Below are 20,379 nucleotides of genomic sequence, written 5' to 3' on the forward strand. Positions count from 1 at the left end.
AGTTTTTCTCAGTCGCTTTGGTACATTTCTCGAATCATCATTTGCAAAACAGTAAGTGCATTTCTCAAACAATTCGTACAAATAGCAAAACACCATGGATTACCTGCAAAAGCCAGTCTCCTGCTCAAAATCCTTAGTTCATCTCTCAAAAGTGAATTTCTGTGTCAATGAACATGTCAGTGCCATCAGAATGACAAGTCCTTTTGTCATTGTGTACAGATAAGACAGTCAGATTGCTTAGTCATGTTGTCAGTATAACAGTGTACTCTGGAGTGATGTTCTGATGTAAACTATGGCTAAAGTTTTGATGACAATTATTGTAAATTGTAAGTTACACCTTAGTGTATGTGGGAGATTGCAAGAGACTGGACACGATTCACATTTACGCTTTTACTGTTTGTACTGTAATTTGTTGACAGACCATGTCATTGTGATACAGAAAGAAAAAGACAGCACTGCATATCACAAAGGAAAAAAACAAAAAACAAAGAAAAAACAAAAGTAGAAATGTGAACACAGAACAATCTTCTTAGGGAAAACTGTACATGCAGTGCTGTAGGAATTACAGTGCAGTCTTCCTACACCTCCTGATGTTCCTGTATGTTGGGCCACAAATTCTCATCCACATCACAACGAATGTCTTCTCTTGTGACGCAGCATGGAAAGAGTCTTTTAGAGTGTCTTATCCAGCCTCTGCAGGTATCTGCTGTGATGTCATCACATGCTGCATCCATGGCAGCCAGAAGGGTCATCTGTGTATGTGGCTGGCGATCATATACTTTCCATCTCCATGCTGAGAAAATTCCTCAATCATCAACTTCTCCTCAATCAAATTCCTTGATCATTGCTTGATCTAATGCTTCACAGGTTTCCCTTCGATAGAGAAAGTGAAGATTCACCTGGGAGCAATTTACCAATTCAGGACAGATGTAGGAAAAAAAAAGTCTAATGCTTGACATAGCAATTATGACAACATGTTCAACCATTTTGCATGTGAAGACTTATGCAATGAGCTAATACCTTAATGTTTTGAGGGGTGAGACTATTCGGCAGAGACCCATGATAATACATTTTGATCAACATGCCATAAGCAACTGATAATGTAGGAAACAGCAAAGAATTGTACATCATCATTTGCATGGATGTACCAAAGCATTTGCAACTTGTTGAAAGAAATGAGAAACTGCTTTTTAGATGTGCACAAGTGACACAATGGTGTGAAGATTGAACAAGCAGTTTTGAGAATTTCAATTCTGATCTGAGAAATGTACCAAAGCGACTGAGAAAAACTGTAATGCAGCCGAAGGAGAGGTTCACCTCGTATTTTAACAATCCTACCAACCCTACACTGATTCACAAACCAAAGGTCCTTTTCAGGGCCACTGAAGATAGATAGATAGATAGATAGATAGATAGATAGATAGACAGACAGACAGACAGACAGACAGACAGACAGACAGACAGACAGACAGATAGATAGATAGATAGATAGATAGATAGATAGATAGATAGATAGACAGATAGATAGATAGATCCCCCTCCCTCAAACTTCACTATCACAGTGTAGTCAGCTAGGTGACGTTCTATAAGATCCATGAGTGGCTCTGAGTGGTATAGAGTAAATTCATACATGTATTTTTAAGGTTTTTCTATGAAAAAATTACATTTTATCACTTTTTCTACTTATTTACTTTTTGTTCTTAGGATAAAACTGCTGGTTTTTCCCAGATAACAAGTAAATTGCCCTGGAAATTACCAAATTTCCATGCTATCTTGGGAAAATGGAGTAAAATAAGATGTATGCATGCGTGTCCTTCTGTAAGGATGTGCTTTAAAAAATGTTCTGTCATGTTGCTTTGTTGAATATGCTTTTTCATTTCAGGTTTAAGAAACTGTATTAAATAAATTTGAGTGGTTGTACATTTATAAAATCTTGGTTATGTTTTCTATTAAGGTGGATGAAGTGGGTCCTGATGCCTGACCAGAGAACCATTGTTCCACAACCTTCAGTACATCTCCTTTCCCTAAATGACTCTGCAAACATTGCCATCTAGTGGACAGTCTCATCCTTGTCTTACAATCCTTAGCCCAGTGATTTACTGTATTTTCTTTTATTACCATCTGATTATGCAAGTATAGCTGAGTAAGATTAAAGGAGATATGAAAGATAGTTCTGTAAGAGTAATTGTAAACATAACAGTTATTTTTTTTTTTTTTTTTCATTTTCTCCTCAGTATTGTGAGCAGGTATGCAACCATTTGGGGGCTGACATGCAGAAGGAGGAGGAGGAGAATCTCCCCCTTTAAGCCCTGTTGACTCTGGTCTAGACCTCAGAGCAAAGAAGGCTGAGGCAGAATAAAGGTGAAGAAGATGAAGAAGCTGGTGGTGTTTTTGCTGTGTCTGGTCCTGCTGACCATCTACACAGGTAGGAAGCACTGTGGGATTTACCTGAGAAGAGCTGTGGCATGTGACATCGAACTATAGATCATGAAAAGGACTGTTTCTTTGTGCACATTTCTGTTGCGCAAATCTAATAGGGGCACTAATTGGTTGGATTAATTTTGCATGAATTTAATGCACCCTAGATTTGTTGTGTGATTAATTACAAATGCAGATTTTAAAATTGGAAATGATGTTTCTATCTGCATTTCACAAGTGTGATTTTGCACCACTTCACCATTGCTATTTATAGTGTCAACAAAGGTTACAATATCACACAATTTCACAAATCCCTGGTGTACATTGTTCTTTTTGTTATATAATTTATAATAATTCTATTAGTTTTATCTATTGCTGCAGTTTTCATCTGCTGCATTTTCATAATCAACTGCATAAACTTTAGCTTTGTAAACAAACCATATTTTACAGGTCTCAGCATTTGCTCAAGATAAGTGAAAAAATCAGTTAACCTTAATGAGATAGCTAGAGAATGTTTTGCCACATCTATCAGTTAGCCTTAATGAGATAGCTAGGGAATGTTTTGCCACGTCGCTGTAGGGGCTCAGCCAGCAATAGTGGCTCAGCCCTTGTGTTGACAGAGCTGGGTTCACTCACAGCAGCTCCCTCTGGCAGCAGAGGAAGAGCGAGTCAGCCTGATTGCCTGCTGGGGTCATGTGCTGCGTGGACCGGACTCCCTGGGGAGACATGAGGATGAATGGGCACTTTGTTACCTTCTAGCCAAATACCCTGCCTCCTTATGCAAGCCAGTGTTAGAGAGAGGGAGACAGAGCGTCCTCACTCTGCAAAGCTCACTGTGTGTTTATGTGTGTGAGCTGCTCCCTTGGGACTTGCATTGCCAAATAAACAGCCTCACATGGACTGGACTGGATCAGGTCAGCCACAGCTCACCAGCAGCAGATAGTGGTGAGAGGTGTATTCATGGGTCTGAACACAGCCCTCAGTGAGAGGAATTTCAACCCAAGTAACAGCCAGCAAGCAAATGACTGTTGTTCATAGTCTAAACAAACAAAAATAACTCAGGCAGGTGTTAAACTAAGAGCGGAATAACTTAGTTTCTAGAGTGACCTAAAAGGGAAGAAGCATCCCACAGACATAGAAGTAAACATTCCATCTCTTAGCAGATAAACTCTTTTTCTTCCACAGATGCCAACCCAATTATCACAGAAAGCTTCGCTAAGCAACTGCTCCGCAGTAAGAGGCAGGATCGACCAATGAAGGCCGGCCACCCTGATGAGCCAATGAGGGTAAGGTTCATTCTGAGCAAAGAGCACAGACACAATATAGATTCATGATGGAGACTGTGCAGTACTGACTACGGTGATTGCTGAGTTTTGTAGTTCTATAGGCAACACTTTCTTCTAACCTTTTTGTGTTGCAAATTTAAGTCATAAACACTGTAATGTAGCTACTGACAAGTATAAGCTCATTTTAAGTCATCATAAAGGTTTAACAATAATCATTTCTCATATTACAGAAGTATTAATGGTCAATGAGTGTTTAATAATAGTATTTACACAACAATGATGAATCACAGAGTGTTCTGAAAATGGAAGGGTGTAAAACTGCCATTATTATTTCTCATCATTTTAAGATATTTCTAAAAATGGTTGAATCCATATTATATAAGTTAAAGCATTCACTATATGCTTATGCACCAGTGAGAATTTCAAATAGCCACGTTCTAATAAACTGTGGTTTATCCTAAACTATTAAAAGAATAACCTGTTTATGTTTGTATCTATCTTAAAATGTGGGTTTAAACAAATAGATATACCTGTCTGTGTTAACTGCTCAAAACAGATATTCACAAATAATCTTTTAAAAACATTTTCCATAATTTTATCCATCAGCTTTCTTTTAAACTTTGAAGAAAATTTTATGTTTCAGTTACAATTTCTATCGTCAAAAATGTACATAAAAATAATCATTACAAAACCAAAACATCAATGCCTTAAAAAAATACCAACGATATTTGATAGATTTATGAATGGAAAAACTATGAAAATAAACAAATATAGTCCTTCTGCACACAAGTTTCATGAGTGATTTAACAACATTTATGGACTAATTATGCCCTTAGAAGTCCGTTTTATGATGCTATGAAATGGAAAGAAATTTTTCTGTTCATATTTCATTTCTATATTAACATAAATCAATCAATCAAAGTGCTTTACACACAACAGAAAATTAAAAAAAAAAAAAAAAGGTTCACCCCCCATCCGAGCCTCTTTCCCAATCTGTAGTCCATACACAACATTGGCAACTATGCCATAAATAATGGATTCCTTACTAACAGGAACATTAGTACCGAGGAAACGCCATCTTAAAATTCAGGAGGAGGGAATACTGAAAGGTTAGGCTCGAATCTTTAAACAAAGTGACGGTAAATGAAGTAAAAACATCATGAGAGGATACTAAAATAAGAACAAAAACAAAATATAGCTCAATAAAACTGTATAAAATAAGTAAATAATCTGGTCATAGCATTTATGCTGACTCCCTAAGGCAGGGGTGTCCAAACTATGGCCCAGGAGCCAAATGTGGCCTGTGGTAAATTTTTGAAAGGCCTGTAGCATATGCTAAAAAGAAACTGAAATATGACCCACATTAGAACCTAAAGCTTGTGCTTGATTTTACTGTGCTTCCTAGTGTCAGAACAAGGCGGTGCTACCCATGCTAATCCTGTAAACAAACATAATGGGCATAATGGGTTTTTTCATGACTAAATTAAGACACTTTTAATGGTTAACATACAGGTAACCAAAATAATTAAAATATTTTGGTTTATAATGCCCTGATGGCTTACTGTAGAAAATAGCAGAACCAATAGCATTCCAGGTGCAGAGGCAGTGGCAGCCAGAGCTGACCAGGGCCACTGAAATCTGATTAGCCTTCCCAGAATCCTTAAAATACTAGGCTACCTGCTTGTCAGCCATTAACTAGCCGTTTAAGCATACCCAATCACTTAGCATATCTTAACCTACATCAGGTTGGTTTTACTAACTTTAATATCCTCAACGTAGGGTATATTAAAGTGGCCTCACCATTGTTGTTGTGGAAACGACATGCAGGAGAGGATCCACAGGCCGGACCTTAACCTGTGTACATGGAGCGTGACCTATGCTAGGCCATCCATGCCCCACACACATTATATTTTACTCCATTTTCCTGCTTTTATAAATTATTTCTGGCTGTTTTCTAGCGTTTTTCCTGAGATAAAACATTAATTTCTCAAAAATCTTGAAAAAAATCCCAGCTGAAATTAAATTTTAATCACAGGATGACAGGGACAAGAAATAAATAAGCTGAGGTCAGGAAAAAAACAATAGGAAAGTACTATCACAGGAAAACATGTAAATTAAATGTGTTGAGTGGGTCTGTTTAGGACTTTGTTTGCTCTTAAAAATGTTAGCCCATGTCCTTCAGAGTGACTGTAAATTATCATAAGGAATTTATTTTTAAAATTTATTTATTTAGGTTTATAAATCTGTTTTGGTGCATTCCAATTCTGAATCCCATGTCCTTTTAGAGAACTGACATGCACCTTTTGTCTTTGTACCTGTAGGAGTGTCATTGGAGTTTTATTTCATTGTTTTCTCTCATGGGTTTCTATAAAGTCTTTATGAGTCTGTGATGCTTTGAATGCAACCTTTCATGACGGAGCAAGTCCAGACATGCTCTGCTGTGTTTAGTTTCTACTCATCTCTGTAATTTCATTTTACGCTTTCATGCACTCTTCATTCTGCTGCTGTGGTGAAATGCAAAGATGCAAAACAATGGGCTACACCGTTTAATTTTCAACCTGACTGCCCCTTTTTACATTTAGTTTCATTTCAGTTTTTTTGTTGTTTCTTTCAGTTTATTCTCACCTGTCTGCACCCCCATGTTGTTCACTAATTCTTTGCTGCAGGAGCATCTGCTACACATGCAGGCTTTGGATCAGAGAGCCCAGGAGACCAACATGGAGAACTGGCTGAACCCCCACTGCTACCCACACTGTGACAGGAACTATGGATACCCGGTCTGAGAAGGACACCTCAAGCCTTCTCCTTTGGTACAAACTCTTAATGTTTGATGCAGAAATTCACACAATTTGAATGCTGAGCATTTATATACTGTACATATATCATTCAATTTAACTCAGCTCAGAATTAAAAGTTGACTATTCCTCTTCTACAAACACACATTTCAACCATTCACTAACTACTATTTACTAATTGATAAGAAAAAACTCAGTTGTCTTTAGAACATTGCTCGTTAAAAAATTATATCATCTAAATATGAATGATTTACCCTCTGATGGTTTTAGACATTTTCCTCTTTGTAAACAGACCATGTTCTTCTATGTTTGTGCTGCTGTTAGGTTATTTCTCTTCCTGTTTGTATGATTTTATCACAACTGTTTGGTGCAGCAGGAAACCTCAGACACAAAACTGTCTGAGTTAGACTTTTTAAGTTTTATTTTTGCATTCATCACCTATCCACAATCAACACTTTGGATTATAAAAACAGAGGTCTTCGAGGTGATCTTAGTCATTTGGAGGTCACAGGCCAAAACCTATTCAAATAAAAGGCAATCACAGCAAAAGAGAAAAAACTTTGAAGCATATTTTAGAAAACCAGAGAACTACAGGACACACCCACATATGAAAAATTATTACCCTAATACCCATCAGTACTTCATCACCTCTTAGGAGAGCATCATAACTCAAACATCTAAACTGTTTTTATGTCTCTAGTCCATGGGTGACTTCTGGAAACTTAACAAAAAAGATAATTATTGGTGCAGTATTCATTCTTCAACCAAAAATCATACATTTTTATTTATTGCATGCCATTTTTTTTTACCCCACAGCAGTCCACTTGTTAATTATAACAATATGTCTATGAGATCTACCAAACTTAAATGTGCTTAATATAAAGTCATTTAGGGGCTTTTTTAGGGGCTTCGATGTTGCTGCTGGGGGCAGAAGTCCTTTCCAGGGACTTTTTTGATAATGAGAATCCAATTCAATGCTTTTTATTCACTTTTGGCATCTTATTTAAGATACATTTCTAAATAACTGAAAATCATTTTAGATGTATACCTCATATTTGATGCACACTTATAATGAATTTAACCTGAGACTTGCGAGCATGAGGCCCCCAGGCAGTTACCAAATGGTGAAACCACCTATGGAGGTCGTAGGTTGAACAGTTTCTCTAAAATCTTTGGGCAGTCTTGGAAAAGCTCAAATCATCTATGAACACATACAAACAAGCATAAACTCATGTTTCCCCACTTTTTCTTTTAAAAAAAGATGCTTTTAAAACACCTTAAGGTCAGTTTGAATTGTGAAAAAAGACAGACAGGAAATCCAATCTTTGCTTCAGGATTATTACTCGTCATCAGGCTTCTGCTCTGTTAATGAACAGTGATGCTGAAATGTGATCCGTGTTTAATGGTAAAGATTCACAGATTAGATCATTTTCAATGTTTACGGTGCTTTTTACTTGTCTGTCTACAGTGGCCAACCAGAGGCGACGGCATGGACTCAAGATGGCAAAAGTGGAAATAAAAACATGAAATATACCTTCTTGTGAAATGGCTATGCTGATTCTGCTGACTTGCTGGTTATAGGCCTACATTTAATCTTACTGCATTGCAGGTGTGTAGTTTAGTGTCATCAGTACTTTTGTGTTACGGTTCAAATGAAATGTATCAGCATTTTCAAATAAATAATAATGCATGAGTGTCTGTGTTGTATGTATATGTTAATATTATATAAGATAAATATAGGAGTAAGGAGGAGTGATGAAACACTGCAGGATATAGGCCTGCTCCCATTTCTGTTTTTTTTTTTTTTAAGTTCACGCCCCTATTTTATTCAGTGACGGGGGCATTCTCCACCTGTAGTCTCACTAAGAAGCAGTCATTTGAATAAATTGACGTTTAGCTAACCTTTTGACATAATCAAGATGGAGATTTATTCTTTTTATAAACGTTCAATGCCTGTTTATTTTCAACGAGTTAGATGCCAGGAACCGCTGTGGATCTAGCCTAAAGCTTTTTCAGCTTTAAGTTTAAAGAGGTAAATTAAAATAACTGCGCATTTGACAGGGTGTTTAAGTCGTTTGCACGCAGCCCGTCCATTTGCGTGTAAGGTTGCGTAGCTACGTGTGAGCTATAGATGGTTCGGCATTGTTTATTAGAATAATAGATCTATCGTGTCATAAATGAACGGGCCAGTGGACCACAGCGGTAGGTAGGTAGGTATATAGGTCCCTTAATGCACACTGAGGGTGGACAGGCCCACTCATAGCGGACCTGATTTAGGAGAAAAATGCCTTTAACGTGTCATTTCAAACATATCTAGCTCATTGCTGTCATGCGCTAATATTAGGCCATAAAGGCAGTTTTTAATGTTTTGAGGGAGTTTTTGGGGTCGACCATGAAAAAAGTTTTTCAAGGGTTCATAATGTAGAACTGCCTTATAGGAAACAAAAGTTAATAAAACAGTAAATTTCTGTGGGTGTGAATGTGTTTTTGTTGATAATCCTACTCCATGACTTTTATTTTGAAGTGGCCTGTTAAAAGCGTCCCCGGGACTGAAACGCTAAATTTGGGCCTATATGATAAATACACTGTCGCGTATCTATGATCTGGCCCACGGACATTAGTAGGAAAAAAACAAGAACTGGGAGTATCCGTCTAAAATAACTGAGCGGAAATAAATTCAGGCCTACCTAACTTCTGTTTGGAAAGAAGGTGATATGTTAGCATCCTATAGCCCGAGGCCTGTCGGCTAACTCATCCTGTTAGCACGGTAAATAGCTTCTTTTCTTAATGCTAAAAGGTATTTTTGAACAGCCTAACACAGCATTTTTAAGACTATTTTACACTGACCCACTACAAGATTGGGGACGTTTAAAAGTAAGAAACACATCATGACCCTCGGGTTTAGGGCTGACATGAAGGCCTTCATTATTGCATAACAGGTTTGCTAAAAAAAAAAAGTCATTGGTGGGTTCAGCCTGGGGCCTTTAGAGAACCCAAGTCACAGCCGACGACGCTGTAAATAAAATAAAAAAAAAAAAAATCACATTGAAACAACATAGACAAATCAACAAAAACAATCATATTCAAAAGATTTATTTCAAAAGCGTCTAGAAAGCTATTTGACATCAACTCGTTTTATTACAGTGCAGCTTCATGAACGTTTTCTATGAAAATGCAAAATATACTTTGTTAGTGGTGAATGTTTTGAGTATCCATGTTTAATTTATTAATTTATCATACATAATATGAAATGTCAAAGACATTACAAACTCTGAGTCAAACTCAGTTTTGAACACAACCCAAAGGGATTACTTTTCAATAATACTTTTAAATTCAAAGTGCTTTAGTCAATTATTAAATAATCCCTACAGAATTGAACAGGGTCCTTTCAGTCTAATAGGTTCAATTTATAGATAAAATCTTCAATCCACAGACTGAAATTAATACCTGAACCAAGCCTCAGTTTTCACTTTGTTTTAGCATGAGCTCAGGCTATAAGATAAACGCGTGACAAAAATACATTCTAGTTAGTTAGAGTTGAAAAATAGTAAAATTCACAAGCTCTGTACACAAAGTAGCCAGCTGCTGCAAAGGTAACATGCAACTCATTCATGTTCAGCCAATGCAAAATGAACTTCATTTGATTTGGTCAATACATTAAACAGATTTCCACCTTTATAATATATACACATACCATAATTTGCTTTTATACATAAGATACAAAACAGCTTTGCTAAGTAATCACACTATGTATTAACTCTGAGTGATTCTGATGCAAATCAGAGAAAGCAAAGCGCAGCATAAGAAATACAGTAAAGCATCATCTTTTGTCTTTGAAGAACCCTTTAGAAGTGCTGCTTTCCTTGATAGTGACAGTCAGGAAGTTGGTGGTCACATCTGTAACCAAAATCTTTTCCACGTTGCCAAGAGAGGGTCTCCATGTCACCTCATCCATATCGTCGTCAATTCTGGTGGGAGAAGGCCTGTCCAAGAAGTAAGGCTTCTCCATTTGTGGGAGAAGATCTGTGGGGTGACCCAGGTTCTGGCTCAATTTTGACTGGTGCTTGAAGTGTGCAGGAGCCAGGTAGTTGGAGCTGTCCTTAGTTCTGTGAGTGTCTATATCTGTTCTGTGTGGATGCAGGCTGCGGTCTGAGTAAAACTGCCTGTGAGAACCTCCACCTGGGCCTCCTCGGTTGTGCATGTGATGATGGTGGTGGTGATGATGATGAAGGTGTTTATGACTGTGGTTCTCTGGATGTCTGTGGGCCACTCTGACCAGCCTTGTTTCCTCACCCCCCTGGTATTTTGGCAGTTTGTGCAGGCTCACCGGCTCCTCTGCTTTCCTCTTGTGAGGCTCAGGACCCTCGGGGATGCAGCTGCTGTCCATGAAACGAGGCTTAGGCTTCGGGCCTCTCTTTTTAGGCAAATGGATGAGTCCGTCCGAGTTGGTTTGCTGCAGGAAAGACTGATGGTGCTCACGGATGCTGAGCTCAGGCGGTCGGATACGAACACTTTCCCCACGGTTGACAGTGCTGGGTGGAAAGATGGTGGGAACAACGGCCCTTAGACCTTCTCTGGCTCTTGGGGTGACAACCGGCTCTGGGGTTGGGTAGGTGATGTGCATCCCTCTCATTGTGTCACTCCTGAACTCATAGGACTTAGCTTTAACTTTGGCCTGGGCCTATTTGGAGATAAGAATAAAAGAAAAATATATTTTATGGTAAATAATTTCTAAATTAACACGATTCCATTCCTTAATTTCTATGCCTCAGTCAACTACAAAAAGGTCTTGTTTACAGCAGACATTTTGACTTGTCACAGTAAAAGATCAATGAGAGGGAAACAGCATGAAAATACCAGAAACCAAAACAGCTTGAATTTTTGGCATCATTCTCTTTATTTAAACTTTAGCTTTCCTAACAGTCATATGTCAAAACGTCAGCTGACAGAAGGCTTACTGATTTTCCAAATATTACACATGCATGCTTTGCACTGAGCACAGCTCCTACACTTAAAGTAGGTTTTAATTTAAATGGTGAAAGTATATGGTACAATTGAGAAAAGGCATATAATAGCTGTAGAGACAACTACTTCAGGAAATGATTCACGTCAGGCCAAAGTATTTATTAGGGGAATTCCACATCCCCATTTTAGCAACAGCCCTGTCAAGGAGATTGTGGTATTTAGTTCAAGATAAACTGTCGGCCATTAAGCAATTTTCACGGTTCGTTGTCCTGAAAAGCTGAAAGGTATTGCAAAATGCACTATGGAGCTCGACTTAACAGGATAATTCACTACACACAGAAACCTGATTTTACTGCATCATGATTCTAATGAGTTAAACACTGATCCAACGGGCTATCAATTAAAGACTTTCTTTTCAAAGGTAGATTAAAAAGAGGACTAAATGATTGTGAAAGGCGTTTAAACCCCCTAATGGTACGTAAACATTGCCCCATTAGTTAATACACAAGCTGGGTACACAGCGATTGATCGATGCGTTGTTTTAACTATGCACAATTAGCATCAGAAAGAAGCCTGCGCATTAAGATGAAACAGCACGTGTTAATTGTAAGTTAATGCTTCGGGAACATATTGAACAGATCCGAATACACATGTTATAGATATGATATCTTACATAAGAATGTATGGTGAAAAGGCGTTTATGTAATGAGCAGTGAGCAAGCAATCACAAACACTAAACTGGGCTGCAACATTTACCTTCAGCAGAAATGTCTTCGGTTTCGGTCCTCTCTTTTTGGGCCCATAGAGCTCCCTTTCACGCTCTCTGTTAAAAATAAAGTGACACCCATTTTGAGTGTCATGGGAGCAAAGTGCACCGAGGACATGATATATTTATTGGGCATGTTAACATTCTCTGACTCTGTCCATAAAGGCCAGCTCGGATATCCTACCTCTGCTCGAAAGCTGCGAACAGGCGGGAGTCCAGAATATTCTCCTCCGGTTCCCATGTGCTGTATCTAAAAATTAAAACATGAAGTGAGATTGGGGAAACAAGCGCTGGGCTGGCACAGGATGGCCGTGGCGTTAGCCCGCGAGCTAAAGTCTCCATCGCTCTGTGCCGTTTTAATCCGGGCTGTCTTGCTAGCTTAGACGAGCTAACGACAGCCACAGCCGAGACAGTGCAGACTACAGCTGCGGGTTGAAAACACGTAAGAGACACAATGTAGCAGCACTTACTTGGGAGACCAGCCCTTCCATTTCACAAGGTATTCAATCCGACCCTGCATGCCATCAGAAACAAATTACTTCATTAGCTTGCTGGGCAACACTAAAGCGATGTTAGTGCATTGTATTCAACGCTCAGTGAAAAGGGGACACGTTACATCCCACGCTTACCTTCCTTATCCGTCGTTTGATGATAGACTCGGCGGCGAACACCCTCTCCCCAACAGCAGACAGCTCCATGTTTACTCCTGTTCGACCTCCCGTTAGCTCGGTGCACGCTAACGTTAGCCGAGCAGATATTTTTCTCCAGTCCCAGCCACTCTGAATTCCCGACAGACCATAATACTCCGAGCAGAATGGACGTCAGCGCAATTTTTTACATCGTTGCTAAGGAACCACAGTCGGTGGAACCTTAAGATGAACGCCCATTGGCCCAGCCGTTGCTACGTGCTTGGGTTGCTAAGTAAGGGGAGGAGCGCGCGCCTGTGTGGATTCTTTCGGGAGGGAGGGGGGGTGAATGGTGGTTTTTTCCCCGCGCGGAGTGTGAATCATTTCGCGCAAATAAAGAGAGATATCCAAAATGACACGTGCTATCGATGGAAGCTAAGCTATACGTCCTGCGCCAATGTTGTCAAGCTGAAAGAAAAATCAGGAAATAACTGTGCTGCATATTTATGCAACATCGCGGGCTGTTGAAGACATTTTCCGTCTAATGCCGTAGACTCGATACAAAGAGGACGTTTGGGCCCATCCCATAACCCCTCAACCCCTTATAATGCTCTCTAATAAACTGTTACTGGCATCAAATTTGTTTGTACTTGGAGTTTCGGACCGAGCGCGGAGGATCAATGCACGGTTTCTGTCAGACAAAGCAACCGGCCTGCGCCACTGGTATTCATATCATAACATCATAAAAAAAAATTTCTGTCTAAACCTGACAGGATTAAGAGTTAAACCTACTCCAAGGGCAAAGATTTAGAAGATATTAATTTAAGTAATTACGTAGTCATGGCATTTTATGGTTCAAAATGTTTCCGCCTGTGGCTTCACAGTTAAATCAAACACCTGTCATCCATAAACAGGAACGTGAATTTGTCGAGTGTCAGTTAAAAATTAGCCTTTTAAAAAGAAAATAAAAGTGTTCGTTATTTATGTCAGTGGCCGTAATGGGAGCACGCATCGACTGTTATTGAAGGGAAACCACAGCATGACACAGCAGTCAGCTGATGCACATATAGACGATGATGTCACCCTTTCACAACGCTCTGCTGCGTCTCTCAGATTTATCTGTTTACTTGCCTCAAAGATTTTTTAAAGCTGCCTCTTGGATTTTTACATGATGTTTTTGAATGCATTTGAAGGCTGTTGAAAAAAAAAAAAAGCCGGTAAAGCCTGGAACATATCTGCAGCTTCCATTTGGCCAGTTCTTTTGAAGAGAGCTGGCAAAGGAATAATTTATAAAGGCTATAATTCGCATGTATGCACTGCATTGTTTGTATGCCTGCAATAATTAGCATACATTTTTGTTACTAATTTATGCGAACACACTGAATTGACAGAAAAAAAATTCAAGGCAGTCAGTTCGAATCAAAGCTTTTATTTTGTGTTATTACAAGGCCACAAAAGTAATGATTTTAACAAATGATAATAATAATAATAGCATTGTTTTTATTATTAGACTTTAATTATTATGCTTTAATAAGTATTTCTTGTTTTGTCTATATATTCTTTGCAGAGACTGTCAGCTATTCTTAATGAGAACGATTTTCAACATCATCTGAAAATATTTAGAGACGACAGACTGTATGTAAACCAAAGTAAAAAATGTGGCTTACATCTCCCCTTAAACGTGAGTAACCTATTCATTTTTCAATTAAAATAATATTATGGTCAAATCGTATAAAAAATAATAGCAATTATTGCGAATCTTATCGTCCTGGGAGTAGATTATTTGATTCAGTCTTCCTGGGGCCAGTTTTACATTGGCTACCAAATTTTCTATTAAAGCAAACGCGACAGTCAGAAAATATAACCAAAAAACGGTATGAAAAATATATAATTTAGAAGCCGCCGAATTAAAACAAAACAAAAAAAAAAAAAAAAAAAAAAAAAAAAAAAAAAACCAAACTGTCCAGTTCAGTCCAACATTAAAAATGTGTTTGAACTGCAGTTTTCTTTTAATCCCACATTCATGACACAATACGGCACCTGTAGCCTCATACCGAGGAATAAGCATCTAGCTCTCTAATTCATCATTTCAGTTTTCTCGTCAATAATATTAAAGAATATTTGTTAAAACAATTTTTTGAAATCTGTAAGGGCCTGTATTTTTATTTACTCCTCAGCCTGATGAACGGCTTCACATGGCTTCAAAGCCATAACTATGGGCGTTAAAAAGGTTCTGGCCGAGTGGCCTCATTAGTAGCTAGGTTTATTTTGCCAATCCACGTGTTGATTTACCAACACACAGCACTGATAAAGCACTCAAACAATAACAACGAACAATAGATGTCGATCAAAGGGCCGTGACATACACGTAATGAATGCTCGGGGAATTTGTTGCCTATTTACCCACGGACATTTTTTTCATCGCCTACATTCAAAATGTGAAATCAAATAGAGATGACCGATAATTGGTCCAAATAGGACTTATATAACTTTATCAATGGAACAGACAAAGTGATATAATTTAATCTTAGGGGTGACTTTATTTTTTCCCCAGTCAAGGAAAGTATCTATCAGGCGTAGCTATGATTCTGTGTGCTGATAATGACGCTGTCTGTAAGAGTTTACTTTAAAAAAAATACTTAAGCATGAAAAGCACGACCGTCCCCTCCCACAAAATCTGTTTATTTTGCATTGACGATGATTTAAATCCAAATAAAACTTAGAAATTGGCACCGAAATGAAGAGCAATCCCACTGAAAGTCATTTAACTCTCTGGAAGATGTCCACATCTGATAAAGATACGGTGTTGAAATTTGCTCTATGTGATAAAACCTTTGGGCTGCTCGGGCTGCGTTTTTTTCTTCGCGGAGGATGGCGCCCATCTCACATGACAAAAATGATCCCGTTTCTGATTGCATTCCTTCTTTCTGTCCTTGTCGTGCCCTATCGTGCATAAACGCTCAGTAGGTTACCGACAGAAAGGAAGGACGGGCGCGCCTCAGACTCTACATGCGATTGGTCTCGGCGCGCCTGCAGTGCAGCAGCGCTGCCGCCGTTTAAACTCCATTGGCTGGCTTGTATCCGGGCAGGACAAATTCCTGCTAAGATATTAACCTGGAAACCACTGCCACGGCAGAAAGGTGCCTGTTATCCGCAAACAGATAAATGGATAGAGATAGATACTGGCGAATAGGAAGAGGCAGAGCGTAATTTCGTCTTCATTAAGACAATAACGATAAATCAGAAAGATGCGGTTTTTTAACCATGTCCATTAAACCAGATCGATATCAAAGGTATTCATCTTTCCCGGTGGTCTCTCTTACAGACCTGCTTTAAGACATAGCCGGTTTCATAACCTGTGCATCGAATTGTGAAGGAGGACATGCCTTCTGAAATAGACACACAGGTCATCAAACCTTCTCTGCGTTGTTTTGCTTTCTGTTTTACTCTGATGGGTGCAATCCGTAAGATCAGGTTTAATATAGCCTGCAAGTTGGCACTAATTCCTCTGTTAACCTGTTCACACTACACATCAGCATGCGCGCTCACGCGGGCGCACGCAGCGTCTTGTTTTTCCTCGCGCGCGTCAAGAACAAATTACATTTAACTTCACGCAGAGAACACTAAAAATAAAACAAAGATAGACCAGTGATCCTCCGCAAAATAAAAAGCCTGTTTATAACGCCAAACCAACATAGGACTTTACTGAGTCTGTCATTTTTCTATAAACCAGAGACACGGCCACACGTGTGTTTGATGTTTTGAGGCATTTCTAAACGAAAGAGTTGCCCTAAAGCTGAAGAACTTCCTTTTTTCCCACAGAGCAGACATGTATGAGAAAATCCAATTTTCTGCATGAATCTTGCAGGTGAAAATTTCTATCACAGAAAAAAACAAAGCTTGTGCAAAAAAATGTAGCTGATCCATAGAAAGGTAATGAAAAGTTTTTTATAATTTGATGACAGACATGCACTTCAGTTATTTCCCTTCACTTTTATACGTCTGGCGTAGTGAACTGCGGGCCGCCTTTAAAGTCCCTGCAGGACTTGGTTGTATTTGGAGAGGGTTAAATGTGTGTAGAGATCTTAACAGGCAGCTCCAAAATAAAACATGCACAGTGTGCGTTAATGATGCACTCTGGTGATGCTGTTTCCCCATCCCCTAATTGTTTTTGAGGGATTAACAAAGCTGGAAGTATTAAAAAAAACAATACCTCTGCCCTTTTAAATTTAAGACTTGCAGCAAAACTGTGCGTTTGTAATGGTGTTTTAAGTGCAGGGTTTGAGACAGATGTTTTTACTTTTCTAAATAAAATAAGGACGTCTATAACGCGTTTAAATCAGTTCGATAGACATTTGACTTTTAATTCCACAAATACAGGCTCATGGCCAGTTATTAACACTTTAGCAGCATGTAGAAGTGCTCACAATTAACTAGAAATTACACGTTACTTTGCAAGTTGCAGCATTTGAGCCTCTGTTTACCTTCAGTAATAGCTGACAGCATACAGAAATATGTGACAGTTTAAATCTGAACACATTTACCTGTAGGCCCAAAGGGGAGGACTGGGACAAACGAGGGATATCCTAACTTTATGCTCCTGTCAAAACACCAAACATGAAGTCTTCTGAAAGATTATCTGTGTAAAATTGTTTCTGGAAATCTACTGAACACGTAGGCCTAAGTGTATCGGTGTCCGAGTGACGCTTTACAGGCCTTAGCCATGTATGCACACATTAAAGACGGGAGGGCGGACAGACAGGAGGAAGAGGAAAAGCGGTAAGATCGCCAAGAAGACGCTATTGTAACGCTGTAAACTGTATTGTTGTATAAGTCAGAATAAAACAGGCCACTGCGTCGGAATTTTGCGATTTTCTTTAACATTCGTGTCAATACTAAGTCAAATGAGGCTGTGAGAAACGGTGGTGATGAACCCTACGGGGAATTTCCCGCCGCTGCTCCGCTGTTGAAACCTTACTGCGGTTTATTTGTCGGCTGCAGCAGCTGCGAGCCGAGACTGAGAACAGAAAGTGGATGGAGAGGAGGGAGGACAGCCATTTTCTATGTCGTTGCTCACATTAATGCGAGCAGAAAGCGCTTTTATTGGCGGGCTGCAGCCGAGGAAATGGTTGAGAGCTGCTTCCCGACGCGGAATCGAGTGCCCCCGTTACCAGACAACAGGCACATGTTACGTTTAACTCGCAGCAAAAAATGACCGTTGTGTCGGGTTTAGGAAGTAGGCTGTGACATGTCGGTGCTTCTTTGAACATCTTCTCTTTGAATCGCCCCCCCGGTTCTGGTTCTTCTGGGACACAGCGCCTGAGTGCAGGAAACACGAAACCGTGAAAATAAAAGACGTTATGTCATAAAAGCTGAACCTGCAGGTCGCCTCCTGCTGTGTCTCTCTCAGCATGTGAGCATTTATCCAACTCACATCTGACATGAGCAGCTGTTCAGGTCAGAATGATGAACTACAAAGGCGGGATTCAAGTGTTAGCTAGAGCATTTATGCAATTTGACGACAATCATCGCCATCGCACACATTTTCTGCCTGTTCTTGTGAAACTGAACTGTTCAGGTAGTTGATGCTCCGATTCAGCTACTTAGCTAGAACTTCATTGCTCATGTGAGCACTGAATTTGCTGAGACTGCTTTAAAGAATGAAATGCTCGGCTCTCTGTAAAAGTAAACTAGGCCCGAGCAGGTGCTGCAGAACTCACATGTAAAAAGGCTGTTGGTCAGTCTGAATGTAGGCAGCTAGCCACAGGCTCTGTGTTAACTCAGCCTGCAGACAAGGGTTGGAATTAACTTTTTGTCTACCTGCCACTGTGGCTGGTGGATTAAAATATATCTAACATATTTTTTTTATCAGTTTCTCTTTTTTAACAAGCAGCATTATTTAACAAGTTACAATAAAAATCAAGGCTTACAGTATTCTGGTTATAGGCACTTTTTTGACCAATTTCTCCTGTACTTGACCATGCAAATATTAGCTGTGCTTCCTACAGGGGCACTGAAAACAGGCATGCTCCTGCATTATGCTTTTCAGACTCACTGCAATTTGTTTATTGTTGTTTATTGTTTATTGCAAGGATAGCCCCTTGAGATGCATCATCTCATTTTTGGTCCTGTGCATTTTCTGCAGTCTCGAGCCAAAATTCAGGCTTTGTTGAACTTTTTTAGACTTGCAAAAAACAAAACATCAGTTTAAACACACCTTAGCAGATGTACCAGTTGCAGTGGAGAAATACTCTCATGAAACTGAGAAAAATCATCCCACCACACAGCGGCCTTTAAACTTTTGACCATAGCTCTGACACAGGGCAAAGGAGGCAGGTTTAATTGGTCAGTGTAGGCCCGCTCAGATTTGCTCATAAAGTCAGCAGGAAGAAGCAGATAAAAAAGGGTTTCATTTATGCCGGTTACTGTCACTAAATCACTCTTTTAGGTTAGGCTATGTTTATTTTCCTACTCCAGTGGCTGGTAGGTTAAGCAAAATCATCTGACACTGCTCAAAAATACCAACATTGATCAACATCATTTGGTTGATCGCAGAAATAAGAACTGTCTTTTTTGACTCTGAAACAGTTCTTCATTTGGTACAATATAGTTTTTAAGAAATCACAGGAATCTAGCAAAGTTTCAACCAATAAAGGTGAGAAAAATAATATACTTATATAACACTTTTAAAAATAACAGGTTCATAACATGCTTTGACATGCAGCAAAACAAAGTAGTAGAACCCAAAATTAAAGAGAAAGACAACAAAACATCAGATACCTAAACAGCATCAAGAGAACCCTTAAAAACCAAAACAAAACCCCAACTTGGATAGAAAACCCACTTTAACATTCCCAGATGTCTCAAGAACTATCACATCCAAAGACTGTAAGAACAAAGACATCACATGCCATATGACTGTGTATGGACTATTTATTTACAGGCATATAGGTGTATGAAGTATGGCTATTAAAAACAAGACTAATGCTGTAATACAACTAAATCAATCATAAACAAACATTTTTCATTATACTCCTTCTGCATCAGCACACCGTTGCATTCAAGTTCCACTGATCATGGCAGGGCAGGAAGTCTTCTTCAGACAGCTGTCTCAGAACCTCCTTCTTTTCTTAACTTCTGACAGACTCTAAACTTTGATCTTAGGAAAAAGGAAAAAGTCACACAGTGCTGATACCCTTAATGTCAAGGAAAATCAACATGGCCTTGAAGTTGGCTGTGCTTTGTGGTGCTTTCTTCATCCTTGGCGATGATGATGTTTTCCAATGTAGCTACTGCCGTTTCGTCTCAGGATTGTACTGGAAGTTCAATCGCACGTAATCACTCCTTGAAACATGTGTTTCCTTCAGTTTGTTCCAAAATGGCTCCACAAGTTTGCTTGCATTTTTTCTTTTAGTCAGGAGTTAGAAGTTTTGGGACAACTTTGGCACACACTTTTAACACGTTCAAATTTCCATGCTAAATTTACCAAATTGTCTTTTTATCAATGAAGACCATTTCTGCTA

General features: G+C 39.1%; 2 protein-coding genes across 2 annotated transcripts; one reads left to right on the forward strand and one right to left on the reverse strand.

Moving 5' to 3' along the window:
• Positions 1 to 2,355: 2,355 nt before the first annotated feature.
• c4h17orf67 (chromosome 4 C17orf67 homolog) lies at positions 2,356 to 8,201 on the forward strand. The gene is made up of 4 exons (XM_041786328.1): positions 2,356 to 2,425; positions 3,604 to 3,704; positions 6,371 to 6,514; positions 7,968 to 8,201. The coding sequence occupies exons 1-3, from the start codon at positions 2,371 to 2,373 to the stop codon at positions 6,485 to 6,487; spliced, it is 273 nt and encodes a 90-aa protein (XP_041642262.1). The 5' UTR covers positions 2,356 to 2,370; the 3' UTR covers positions 6,488 to 6,514; positions 7,968 to 8,201.
• Positions 8,202 to 9,576: 1,375 nt separating this feature from the next.
• Positions 9,577 to 13,034, reverse strand: cbx8b (chromobox homolog 8b). The gene is made up of 5 exons (XM_041784268.1): positions 12,860 to 13,034; positions 12,701 to 12,744; positions 12,415 to 12,480; positions 12,221 to 12,287; positions 9,577 to 11,180 (listed from the first exon to the last, which is right to left on the reverse strand). Exons 1-5 carry the CDS (start codon positions 12,926 to 12,928, stop codon positions 10,320 to 10,322), a joined length of 1,107 nt encoding a protein of 368 aa, XP_041640202.1. The 5' UTR covers positions 12,929 to 13,034; the 3' UTR covers positions 9,577 to 10,319.
• Positions 13,035 to 20,379: the final 7,345 nt, after the last annotated feature.

Source organism: Cheilinus undulatus, linkage group 4 (genome assembly GCF_018320785.1).
Source record: "Cheilinus undulatus linkage group 4, ASM1832078v1, whole genome shotgun sequence".
NCBI classification, from domain to species: domain Eukaryota; kingdom Metazoa; phylum Chordata; class Actinopteri; order Labriformes; family Labridae; genus Cheilinus; species Cheilinus undulatus.

What these genes read in the sequence shown, in the direction of transcription:
- c4h17orf67 (XM_041786328.1), top strand. Translation starts at nt 2,371, where the DNA reads ATGAAGAAGCTGGTGGTGTTTTTGCTGTGTCTGGTCCTGCTGACCATC. An exon ending in CCTGCTGACCATCTACACAG is followed by an intron (nt 2,426 to 3,603) that starts GTAGGAAGCACT and finishes TTTCTTCCACAG; the next exon opens with ATGCCAACCCAATTATCACA. An exon ending in ACCCTGATGAGCCAATGAGG is followed by an intron (nt 3,705 to 6,370) that starts GTAAGGTTCATT and finishes TCTTTGCTGCAG; the next exon opens with GAGCATCTGCTACACATGCA.
- cbx8b (XM_041784268.1), bottom strand. Translation starts at nt 12,928, where the DNA reads ATGGAGCTGTCTGCTGTTGGGGAGAGGGTGTTCGCCGCCGAGTCTATC. An exon ending in TGGAAGGGCTGGTCTCCCAA is followed by an intron (nt 12,481 to 12,700) that starts GTAAGTGCTGCT and finishes TTTAATTTTTAG; the next exon opens with ATACAGCACATGGGAACCGG. An exon ending in CGAAGACATTTCTGCTGAAG is followed by an intron (nt 11,181 to 12,220) that starts GTAAATGTTGCA and finishes ATCTCCAAATAG; the next exon opens with GCCCAGGCCAAAGTTAAAGC.